At 36.1% G+C, this 12762-nt stretch overlaps 1 protein-coding gene across 1 annotated transcript; it reads left to right on the top strand.

The window, feature by feature from the left end:
- Window positions 1-2777: 2777 nt before the first annotated feature.
- LOC100155519 (olfactory receptor 4F6-like) lies at window positions 2778-3716 on the top strand. The gene has a single exon (XM_001927829.1). It carries the CDS (start codon window positions 2778-2780, stop codon window positions 3714-3716), a length of 939 nt encoding a protein of 312 aa, XP_001927864.1.
- Window positions 3717-12762: the final 9046 nt, after the last annotated feature.

Here is a 12762-nt window from a genome sequence, read left to right as displayed (position 1 = left end):
TTTATTAATTATTTATTCATTAATTTAATCTTTGCTAATCAAATACATAAAAAATGTCATCCAGGTGTTCCCATTGTGGTTCAGCAGTAACAAACCCATTAGTATCCATGAGGATGCGGGTTTGATCCCCGGCCTTGGTTAGTGGGTTAAAGATCCAGTGTTGTCCTTAGCTGTGGTGTAAGTTGAAGACTTGGCTTGGATCCCATGTTGCTGTGGCTGTGGTGTGGCTGGCAGCCTCTGCTCTGATTCTGCCCCTAGCCTGGGAAATTCCATATCCTGCAGATGTGGCAAAAAAAAAAAAAAGTCATCCATTTTTTTGGAAGATAAAATAAGGTCTTGTGTAAAAATTTAAAAGGGATTGGAACCTAGGAGAGTAATTTGGAATTCAATTATCTGCATGATAAATTGCATCATTGAGGAGGTTGCTGATGATAAGTCCCATGAAAAGAACCAAACTAATTGAAGCTGACTTAATTTTTGGGCATGTGAATATCATTAATACCATTATCAAGAAAACATCTAAATAAGACATTTTAATGAGATATTTAAGAGACTTTATAGCAATAGAGATTTAAACAGTGGTTTTTGTTAGAACACTGATAGAAAACTATTATCATTAATGTTTTTGGTTTGGTTACCACAATGTAAGAAAAATTTATCTTCACTAGTGTATTTAAGAGTATTAAAGATGACATCATGGAGGAAGGAGTTTTGCAGAATAGGTTGTTGAAGAAAGAGAAGAATTACAGGACATAGTGCAGGTAAGGGCATTGCAAGCCAAGTAAAGAATGTGGAAGGAAGCCATGAGACAAAATATTTGAGTGTATGTACGAGAGAAGGTTAAGTAAGTACCATCTGAGTGCATGTCCAGGGAGGAGGAAGTAGTTGAGCTTAGAGTGCAAGAAATAGGGAGGAGTGGGGTAACAAAGTTAGTGACTGTCTTAGGGGTGGGTTTGGTCTTTGTTTTAATTTTAGAGATACATCATGGTTATATCTTTGCAAGTTTTGAATCTCTAAAGATAAAAATTGTGTAATTTTTCAGAGCCACATATAATGACCTTCTTGTAAAAGTGAAATTGATATATGGCCACTGTAAATATTTAAGAGAGCCACTAAGAGCATCAAGTGAAAAGTGAAAGATCCCTTTTCCTGCATAATTTTCTCAACCCAACTCCTTAGAAATAATTATAGTTAATAGGTTTTTAGGGTGTGTGTGTGTACACCTAAGCAATTTCAATGCATTTGTTGTTTTATTTATGTAATTTTGCACATTTAATTTATTTATATAATTTTTAAAAGCCACATGGAATGAGTGCAAGATACTCCTCTTCCTCCCATCTAGCCTGACTATATACTTTTTGTTCTACTTTAGCATTGTAAATGGATGCATAGTAGTCTATGGAATGGATCTAATAGAGATTATTTAACTAGTGCCCTATTTCTACACATTTAATTTATTTTCAGCTTTTGTCTTATAAACAATGCCTTAATAAACATCTCTGAATCTTTTCTCTGTCCACTTTGTTCACATGCATGCATAAATTTAGCCAGAGATTTTTTTCCAGTAATAGAATAGCTGAGTCAAAGTATACAAGCATATGAAATTTTGGAAGGTATTGCCAAATTGGTACATATTTTATCCATTTACTTTCCTGCCACCAGTTATGAGACTACCTTTTCCTCCATTTCCTCTGAATTTTGTCACATGTTTAAATGTCTGTCAGTCTGATAAGAAAAAAAAAAACTAGTGTCTTGTTATTTTAGTATGCATTTATTTAATTCAGAATGAGATTCAGTATACTGAATAAATAACAAATAAATAAAATGCATACTAAACATACACATATACTATTATATAAGTAGATACACATTTAAGTATGTAAGTACACACATATACTATTAACAGCCATATGTAAAATGTCTAATATTTTCACTCTTCCTCTTCTACTTGGGATTTATGACTCATCATTGTCGTTCTGGTCCCACATTCTTTCCTCTTCCCACTCTAGTGAGAATCTCCTCTGCAGAGCCCATAATTGTGTCACTTTCTCTGGCACTCATCTGCCCTCTGTGGGATGATAACAGCCATGTTCTGGCATCCTCTACTCCCATCTTTTCTTCATTCATTTAAGTAACTATTTTGTCATCCTAATTTACAAATATGAGAAATTTCTCAGGTCTTAAAAAAAACACTGGAGTTCCCATTGTGGTTCAACAGGTTAAGGATCCCATATAGTGTCTATGAGGATGCAGGTTCCCTCCCTGGAACTCACTCAGTGGGTGAAGGGTCTGGCATTGCTACAAGCTGTAGGATAGGTCACAGATGATCTGGTGTTGCTATGGCTGTGGCATAGGCCTGGAGCTGAACTTGCCAAGGTGATCACAGTTATGGTATCAATATACTGAGAAATGCCCAGAGTATAAAACCCAGGCACTTAATAATTTCGTATAGTTGAGCAAAAAAGCCTTTTAACTTGTAGTAATTTATGAGATATGACTGTAAAATAACGATACAAAAATACAAAAGAACTTTCCATCCAAACGAGTAAAAGGATCCTTATTTTGTGCAATATATATTTGGCAATAAAATATACAACAGAGAATTATGAATTGCTTCCTGACTGAGATGGTCTCCAGAGGCACACATCAGCCTTTGTCTAGTTTTCTGACAAGTACTGAACTACTCAAGATTGAGATTGATGCCATTTCTCCTGAACCTCTTTCTCTTCACTCTCCTCTTTCAGGTGACATGAGAGTTGTCGCTGCAAACAGAGGCAATGGATGAAGCCAATCACTCTGTGGTGTCTGAGTTTGTGTTCCTGGGGCTCTCTGATTCCTGGGAGATACAACTCCTTCTCTTCCTCTTTTCTTCTGTCTTCTATGTGGCAAGTCTGATGGGAAACCTCCTCATTGTGTTTAGTGTGACCTCTGACCCTCGTTTACATTCTCCCATGTACTTCCTGTTGGCCAATCTTTCCATCATAGACTTAATATTTTGCTCATCCACAGTTCCCAAGATGATTTATGATCTTTTAAGGAAAGATAAAACCATCTCTTTTGGGGGCTGTGTAGTTCAGATCTTCTTTATCCACGCAGTTGGGGGCACCAAGATGGTGCTGCTCATCTCCATGGCCTATGACAGATATGTGGCCATATGTAAGCCTCTCCACTACCTGAGCATCATGAACCCACGAAGGTGCATTTTATTTCTAGTCACTTCTTGGATTATTGGCCTCATTCATTCAGTGACTCAATTGGCTTTTGTTGTAGACTTGCCTTTTTGTGGCCCTAATGAATTAGACAGCTTTTTTTGTGATCTTCCTCGATTTACCAAACTTGCTTGCATAGAGACTTACACATTGGGATTCATGGTTACTGCCAATAGTGGCTTTATTTCTGTGGCATCCTTTTTAATTCTGATCATCTCTTACATCTTTATTTTTGTGACTGTTTGGAAAAGATCTTCAGGTGGTGTATCCAAGGCCTTCTCCACTCTGTCAGCTCATGTCACTGTGGTTGTTTTGTTCTTTGGGCCATTAATTTTTTTCTATATGTGGCCATTTCCCATATCACATGTGGATAAGTTTCTTGCCATCTTTGATGCAGTTATCACTCCTTTTCTAAATCCAATTATTTATACTCTTAGAAATAAAGAGATGAAGGTGGCAATGAGGAGATTATGCACTCAGTTTGTGAATGACAGTAAAATCTCTTAAATAGACTAAGCATGTATAAAAAAGCAAAATATTCTAGAATTTCAGAGGGATATGAACTAAATAGAGTATGTTAAATTTAACCGGAATGTCACCACCTACTAGTATGAGTTCTTTCTGTCCTTTTTCTTCCTACCCAGATTGAATTGTGATGTGAATCTCTGAGCGCTGCTTCTCTAGGATATTTAAGACTAGAGGTCTGGCTTTCTTAGCTTGCCAGTAAGCTTATTTTTTATATATATAGTGCCAAATAGAATTAATATGAACAATCTCTTTTGAAAGTCAGTATTGGCTTATTATCCACTTTCTATTTTTCCCATGTTTAAGTAGACTGTCTTATTAATTCTTACTTAACCTTTTTTGTCATATACTATAGAGTTGATTTGTTTTCTTTTTCTTTCTTTCTTTTTTTTTTTTTTTTTTTTGACTTTTTAGTGTTGAACCCACAGCCTGTGGAAGTTCCCAGGCTAGGGGTCAAATCTGAGCTATAGCTGCCAGCCTACTCCACAGCTAAGGCAATGCAGGATCCAAGCCACATCTGTGACCTATACCATGGCTTATGGCAACACTGGATCCTTAACCCACTGAGTGGAGCCAGGGATTGAACCCAAGTCCTCATGGATACTAGTTGGGTTTGTTACCACTGAGCCACAACTGGAACTCCCTGATTTGTTATCTAGCTTTTCAACTTATCATCAGTTAGCTTCCTTCATTATTCTGTTGCTAATCTGACTTTTTCAGGGTCCAGTAAGAGGCCAGAAACTATATAATTTTTTTTTAACAGAGAAAGTTTGATGTAAGGAATTGTTAACTAAGCATAAAATTGTTAACAAGTTTTTTGAAAAAGAATGAGATCTAAGACATCACAACATTTGTAAGAAGCAGCTTTCACCCTCTTAGACGGTGAAAAATGGGAAATAAAGGGAAGAAATTATAATTATTTAAACAGAAAAACAGAGTTCCCATTGTGGCTCAGTTGGTTAAGATCCAGACATAGTGTCCATGAGGATACAGGTTCCATTCCTGGCCTCACTCTGTGGGTTAATATCCATCATTGCCACAAACTGGAGCATAGGTCCCAGATGCAGCTTGAATCTGGTATTGGCATCCCTGTGATCTAGGCCTGCTGCAGCTCCTATTCTGCCCCTAGCCCAGGAATGTCTATATGCCACAGGTGCATCCATAAAAAGAAAAAAAATAAAAATTGAAAAACAAAACTTAAAAACTATTAAAAGCTTGGCATAAGGACCTGTGTAGCTGAAACCCAAATATGAGGAAGGTAATGTGGCTTGAAGCATCTTTGAGCTCAGAGGAGGTCCCATAGGCAGGGACATAACCAATGAGAAGGGATTCTGCTGGTTAACACAGGTATTCTCAAGGAAGGAATGATGAGATGAGTTCCTCTAATGTTGGAAAACAGCAGCTATCTTGGAAAGTAACCACGATTGCTAAAGTGAAGGGTGTGGTTGGGTGATGCTCACAGACACAGTGAGCAGAGAGGAAGCCCACAGGCAGCAAATAGGAAGGAGTGCTTTTTCTTCCTCCTCTAATCTTGCAATCACCTTCTAGGGTCCTCTAATGGCAGATCTGGCACCAAAAAAAAAAAAAAAGAAATTAATTTGCAGAGCTCTACCTTCTGCATCATACAATGTAGAGAGCTATCTTAGAGCTGAAAGATAATAGCTTATTTAGCACATGCACTTACTTAGAAAATTATTAAAATTCAGTTAGGATGATATAAGTTTTGAATTTTAAACAAAACTATAAATCATCTCACAAAGTTTATTTTAGAAAGTCTCAGGTAATGGAAAATTAACTAATTAGGTCAAAATCATAAAAGTTATATGGAAGATCCAAATCTAGAATCTAGGTTGATAAACTCCTGATCGTTTCAGTCTTCTGTCATTTTAGATCATGTCTCCTCAATGGCTAAGTCTCATGTCTCTACTGGACAATTCATTCTTCACTTTCCTGCACCATTATATTATTCAACATTTGCCCTAAATGGGCATTTGACAAATAGCAGAATTTCAACAAATTATTGTGAATGATTTCCATTTAGTAAGTCTATTCAGCCCATTTTACATTTCTTCTTCTGATCATATTTTTTTAATAAAGGTTTTATTTTGGTATAAGTTTAGATTTATAGAGAAGTTGCAGAGAAGATGCAGAAGGTTCTTAGTTTCCTCTAATGTTAATATCCTAAATTTTCATGGTACGTTTGTCAAAACTAAGAAATTGACACTGATGCATTACTATTGGCTAAACACTAATTGTATTCAGATTTCACCAGATTTGCTATTAACATTCTTTTCCTATTCCAGAGTACAATCTAGGACACCGTGTTATGTTTAGTTATGTCTCCTCTGGTTTTTGAATTTCTCAGTTTTACCTTTTTTATCATGGCTGTATATAGGTCAGGTATTTTGTAGAAGGTTGATTAATGTGGGTTTGTCTGAAGCTTTTCCTCATAATTAGCCTGGTGCCTGGGGTTTTTGTAAAGATAAGAAATAGGTGAATCAGGCTTCCTATTACGTCATATCGGGGATTGCATAACATTTATATGTCATCATAAGTAATGTTAGACATGCTCAGTTGGTTTATTATCTGGTCCCAATAAACTAGAACTGACTTAATAAATGTTTGCATTCTTTCTCCCTTCTTGAGTAGTCATTTCATTCTCCAATGGACTTGACGATAGTTTATTATGATTTTTTTGTGCATGTAACATATATTTATTGTAAGCAATGCTTTATTTTGACCCATTCCACGTTGATTGGACTATAAAGACAAGCTGTATAAGTGATTGTCCTCTTCTCTTTGTCCTTCTTTGATTCATTTACTCTTTTGATTCCATATGGTATGCTTCACCATTCTCTTTTTGAGTTTCCTGGTCTTATGCCTTTAGAATTGATGTCTTTATCTTCAGACCATTAACTTAGTTTTCCTATGAAGGAAAGGATTAAAAATATGAAATAACTTCATGGTATAGGCACTGACTCATCACAACATATACTTGCCACAGAGTTGGAACAGGTTCCTAGAGACTCCTGCTTTTCCAGACATTAACTTTTAGTAGCTGACACATAAGGAATTCAGAGAAGGATCTTAGGTGGCAGGTGAAACCTCAAAGGACTTGTGACAGTGGTTGTGTTCTAATCACTGGGCACATTTTGAGGGTTTTAAGAATCAGTTTTATCAAACAACTTTGTTCCAACTGAATGTTAACATAACTGAGATGTGGAAGTTGAAGAAGTTGGAGCAGGGCATCCGATGCTTGGGCAGTCATATGCAGCAGCCCTGAAAACTGGGTGTCTGTCACTAGGTGATCAGATAGGCAAAAGGTAGTACATACCCACTGGATTAGTATCCAGGATTTGGAAATAATAGACTAGATATACACATGGCAACATGGTCTAAGTGAAAAAAGAATTCAAATAATATGTATAAAAATGTTTTATATGATAAGCATACAAAACAATATACATGTTTTAGAATAACACATTCAATACTGGGACACGTTTTTTAAAAACTAGAATCATTTCTTCTGAGAGAAAGAGATTGGAAGTGGAGTTTAAAGTGAACAAACAAGTAAAACAAGAGTAGGGCCCTTTGTAAACCAATGCTGGTAATTTAGTATGGACTGAGGAATATGATTACTTCAATGTTCTGTACCTGAGGCTGAAGACAGAGAAACAAGTCCTGTTACTTCTTCTTGATATTTTGACATTAACTTCCTTATACATATTATTCCTACCTCCAAATGACAGGCACAGTAAAGGACAATGGAGTAATTTTAATGGCTGGATTTTTTTCTTTAAGTTCAACACATAGATATTAGGCCCACTTGAATGTGGGAAACTGTACAAGTAGCTTTGGAAGAAACAAATATGAGTTAGACAAAGCTCATATCTTCAAAGTGCTTATTGAAATGTGGTAAAGTTATTATCTATAAAAGTCACATTAAAAACCATTTTTAGGAGTTCCCGTCATGGCTCAGTGGTTAATGAATCCAACTAGGAACCATGAGGTTACAGGTTCAATCCCTGACCTTGTTCAGTGGGTTAAGGATCTGCCGTTCCCATGAGCCGTGGTGTAGGTCACAGACATAGCTTGGATCCTGTGTTGCTGTGGCTCTGGCATAGGCCAGTGGTTTCAGCTCCGATTTGACCCCTAGTCTGGGAACCTCCATATGCCACAGGAGCAGCCCAAGAAAATGGCAAAAATACAAAAAAAAATTAATTTCTTGTTTATTTTTTTCACTTGTCTAGTTTTTTGATGTATAGAGAAATTTTATGTTTTATAAGATTATTCCATTATTATTTCTATGAAGCTTTTGAAAAGTGAATACTATGAAATTATCCAAGGAGTCTTTCATTCATCATAATAGGATTTAAACTGGCAAATAAAATGACAGATATTGAATTTTGTAGAAATTCTGGTGTTATTCCTCCCTCTTGTTACTCACTTTCAACATTTCCCCCTTTGTTGCTTTGATCACAATGAATATATTTTTAGAAGACCATTTCCTTGACTAATTGACTTTACTTTTACAATCCAGGTCACTATAGCATTATTTGATCTCTATCCTCTAGTGAAGTTAATTAGCTATTTTGTTTTCCATTTTTAGAAACATTCTATATACCTCTGTGTGCTTGAGAAAATAATCTGTAAATAGCTGCAGGGAATGAATGGGGTAAGGTCGACAATAGGAGAAAGGTGTTAAACTAGATAAACTTCAGTGACAAGGAAAACTCAGGTAACAGTTTGCTTTTTGTTATATCATTTAAGATTTGGCTTGGAAGCAGGAAGACAGGTGGGAGTAGTGAGATGATGAACACAACAGGAGAATCAATATGAATGGTTGTGAACATGGAGAAGAATTAACCTCAATATTTAACTAGGACTTGAAAGTGACTTGGAGAGCCCAAGGTGCAACTGAAGATACATTGCAGAGTCTGGAGTCCACAATTTAGTCAGAACCAGGATATAGGTTATGTTCTTAAGTGTACTAAAGAATGTTTAGGGAAATATATTAGCACTGAAAGTAAAGACAAGTGTGGTTCTTGTAGTCACAACAAGCTTGTTATCTGTTTTACTTCAATCTTTAAAGAACTAAGGTAAAAAGAGGAGAAATTCCACTGGATACTAATGATAAGTGAAATTTTAAAAAATAAAACCCTGATTTCATAGAATCAAGGTGAAGAATGGAAGACTGAAAACTTGCTTAGAAGAAAAATATCTATTAGTATAACTCATCATGCTAAAATAATGTAGTTTCAGTGAAAATTAGGTGATGAACATAGAGGGGGGAAAAAAGTAGGAAGCTAAATGTATAATGTTTAATAGTCAGCGAGCAAACATCCTGATTTTGTTTATATTTTTAAATATTTATTAGAATTTTTTCCCTAGGTCACTACAGTAAGATGTAGTGAAATGGGGGCAGTTAGAGCTACAAAGTTAAAGGGATAGAAATGGCCTCTATGAGGAAGAGCCAAAGGAATTAGGGTTATTAAATCTAGAAGGTACAGATGAGTGATTTTTATTTGCTTTGACCAAATTCAAGGACTTTAAACATTTATCTGAAAGAGTTTCTGACTTCTTTACATCCACAGAGAAAGAACCAAGGGCTTAATTGAAAGAATGAGAGATTCTCTTTTTGTAAAGAAGAATCTTTGGATGATTATGTTAATAAAAATGTCAGAAAACCAAAGAAGAAAATGAGCTTTCAAATTTTGTAAACTGGGGAAGAACTGACATGTCCTGAATGGAGAAACAAAGGAAAGGAACTGAGTCAGAACATACTTCTAGATCTCTTCCAGCTGACTGAATTTATTCATTGAGAATAATGAGCATTTCTCTGTTGTTTTTTTTTTCCAAAAGTTTAAGCATAATTCTATTCTAAGGATTGCCCAATTCTAATTCCAGAGAGATCAAGACATTTAAATGACAGTTCCATCAAATGCTGCAGAATCTGGATTTGCCACATATTGTAATCATTTTAAAAGTCTAAATAAATGATGGCTATAAATCTTATCATAATTCTTGAGAGTAATAGCTACACTAAAATTAGAGAATTCAAGGTGATATCTCATCTAATGGCAATGATCTTGGGAGAGTACATATTTTTTGCATGGAAAGTCCAGGATGCCCCAAAATGATCATAAACACCCATATTCTAGCTTCTCCCACTAGAAGCTATTCAGAGACTGAACTATAACTCGGAGACAATAGATGGATACTCAAGATTCTTAAAGCTTGAAGACAAGAGCTGGATAAATTTCCAGATATGCTGATATTTTCTATTTCCATTATTTTGTCTTCTTTGCTATTGAAGGGATTTTAAAGTAGGTACATTTTTGTCTTTGACTTTATTTCTTTTTTTCTCAGCTTTAACTCTCATTCTTAGAGTCTCTCTGTCTCGAGCTGAGCTCATCTTCTCTTTACCTATCTTCTGCAGCAACCTATTCAAACTAAGCCTTCTTGGGTAATGAATCAGTGTTAAAATGGATCACTTCATTGTCATCAAAATCTCATTACCTGCATGCACAAGATCTCAGCAAAGGAAAGTCACCTGGTAACATATTTGTCTGTAATAGCTTAGTGAAGCACCTTTTCGCTTAGTAATGAAAGTAAAACTAGGGGATCTAATATGTTAGCTTAAAGGAAAGCAATTCTAATGCTAAGTGCTAGTAGAAAATAATTTGGAGCACTGAGGCTCTTAAGACTGCATGTCTAAACAAGCTCCCACTCTACTATCTCTTCCTCTATCATAATTTGCCATCTATCTGACTCTCTTCATCTCCTCCTACATTCAATGATTCAATTTTGTTTTGCATTTCTTTCTATCAATTTTATTTCTTTCTTTTTTTTTTTTTTTTTTTTTTGTCTTTTTTGCTATTTCTTGTGCCGCTCCCACGGCATATGGAGGTTCCCAGGCTAGGGGTCGAACCGGAGCTGTAGCCACCGGCCTACGCCAGAGCCACAGCAACGAGGGATCCGAGCCCTGTCTGCAACCTACACCACAGCTCACGGCAATGCCAGATCGTTAACCCACTGAGCAAGGGCAGGGATCGAACCCTCAACCTCATGGTTCCTAGTCAGATTCGTTAACCACTGCGCCACGACGGGAACTCCTCAATTTTATTTCTGATTTTTAAAATGTATTTAAACTACTTTTTAAAAAATGTCCTTCTTGCCCTCTGGCTAGACTCTGTAAATTAGTATAAGCTTCACAAGGAATCTCATTTTTTTTTTTTTCTGAATAACCCAATAAACCCTCTTCTAGTTTTGCTAACTCTATTCCTTATATGTTCATTAATAGTCAAATTTACCACCGTTTCTTTTGCTATTCTCATTTGTAATTTTTTGCTATTCAAATTTCAATCTGGAGGAAGCACCACTTATATTTTCCCTTCTAAGTATTTTATTATTGTTATTGCTACTTCATGAAAGCCTTAAAATACTGTTGATGAGAAGTATTTTTCCTTTAGTGATCAGAAGGAATTCTTTTTTATTATTTTTCTGCCTATTCCTAGCGAAATTTTGATTAGTTTGTTCATAGTTCATGACATGGAGGTTTGGTCTTAAGTCATAAAATTGTTTATACAACTCTTACTTAAAGCTGTTCTGATAACCTATGGTCCCATTCTGTATACGTTCAATTTCTTACTTCATTACTTTATTCCACATGATTGATCTCTGCCCTTTTTTTATCTCTATATGATCACTAATTAGGAGAGTAGTGGGCACTTTAGACATGCTGCATAAATATTTGTTGAGTGAATAAGTGAATAAGCCAAGAAATCTTCCAGCATCATTTTTGAATTGCTTTTCAGTTAGTCCAAAGGATTATGATATATGGAAGCTGCCCAAAGTTTTTTTATAATATATTTGGGGAGGTAGAACTCATGAGTATTTATTAGAAAGCCACTAAAAATTAGTGTGATAGAAATTATTGGTGAAGATTCAGGTAAAGGAAGCAGTCTAAATCCTGAGAAGAGAATTTCTAAAGGTAGAAACTGAACTAAGAGCAAGCAGAATGTTTGAGAATCCCCAGATATGTGATGACTTAACAACATTTATTCTAGTGTTTTTATCCTTTCTAGAGAAGGAAGTACTGTATGTAACACACCAAAATTGCTTTTTCTGTCATGAATAAGGACCCCTCAGTGATGGAATACTTGCCATGCTATATCCCCAATGCCCACAATGGTGCCTGGCATTTTGAGCACTCAAAAATACTTATTGAATTAAGAATCAGAAGACATCCAGAGAACAACTCTGGAGTCAATTATATATCTAATTGCCAAAGAACATAAAGGTTGGCTGACTATCATAGGCTCCCTGTCCTTGCTGGACATTAGTTGTTCAAACTCAGTCCTAGATGTAATTGCAATCAGAAGGCACTCGTGTAGTTTCTGGGACAAGTCAGGATGCACCATTTGTCCTCCCTCCTTCACTAGCTCTTCTACCTTTATGACAGGCTGTCTGAAATTTCTTTTGTCAAATTTATTGGTTAGTTTTAAGATTTTTCTTTTTTCCCTAAATTATTTGCTTACATGTAAGAAAGTTGTGGTATACAGAAAAATGGCCCCCAGAGATGTCCTTGTTTTAATCCCTGGACCTGTGAATATGTTACTTTCTGTGGCAAAAGAAACTTTGCAGAAGTGATTAAGAATTTTGAGATGGGAGTTCCCATGGGGGTGAATCTCAGTAGCATCCATTGGAACACAGGTTTGATCCCTGGTCTCACTCAGTGGGTTAAGGATCCAGCATTGACATGAGCTGTGGTGTAGGTCACAGTCACGACTCAGATCTGACATTGGCTGTGCTTGTGTAGGCCAGCGGCTATAGCTCTGATTCAACCCCTAGCCTGGGAACCTCTAAATCCTTGGGTATGGCCCTAAAAAGACAAAAAAAGAAAAAAAAAATTCTAAGGTGAGAAGTTTGTGTCATCCCAAAGTAATCACAAAGGTCTTAATACGAGGAAGGCAGGAGGGTCAGAGAGGAGATGTGATGACAGGCAGAGTTTGTAGTGATGTACTTT

Source organism: Sus scrofa, unplaced genomic scaffold (assembly GCF_000003025.6).
Source record: "Sus scrofa isolate TJ Tabasco breed Duroc unplaced genomic scaffold, Sscrofa11.1 Contig1489, whole genome shotgun sequence".
Taxonomy (NCBI): domain Eukaryota; kingdom Metazoa; phylum Chordata; class Mammalia; order Artiodactyla; family Suidae; genus Sus; species Sus scrofa.
This window is presented reverse-complemented; position numbering and strand designations above follow the sequence as displayed.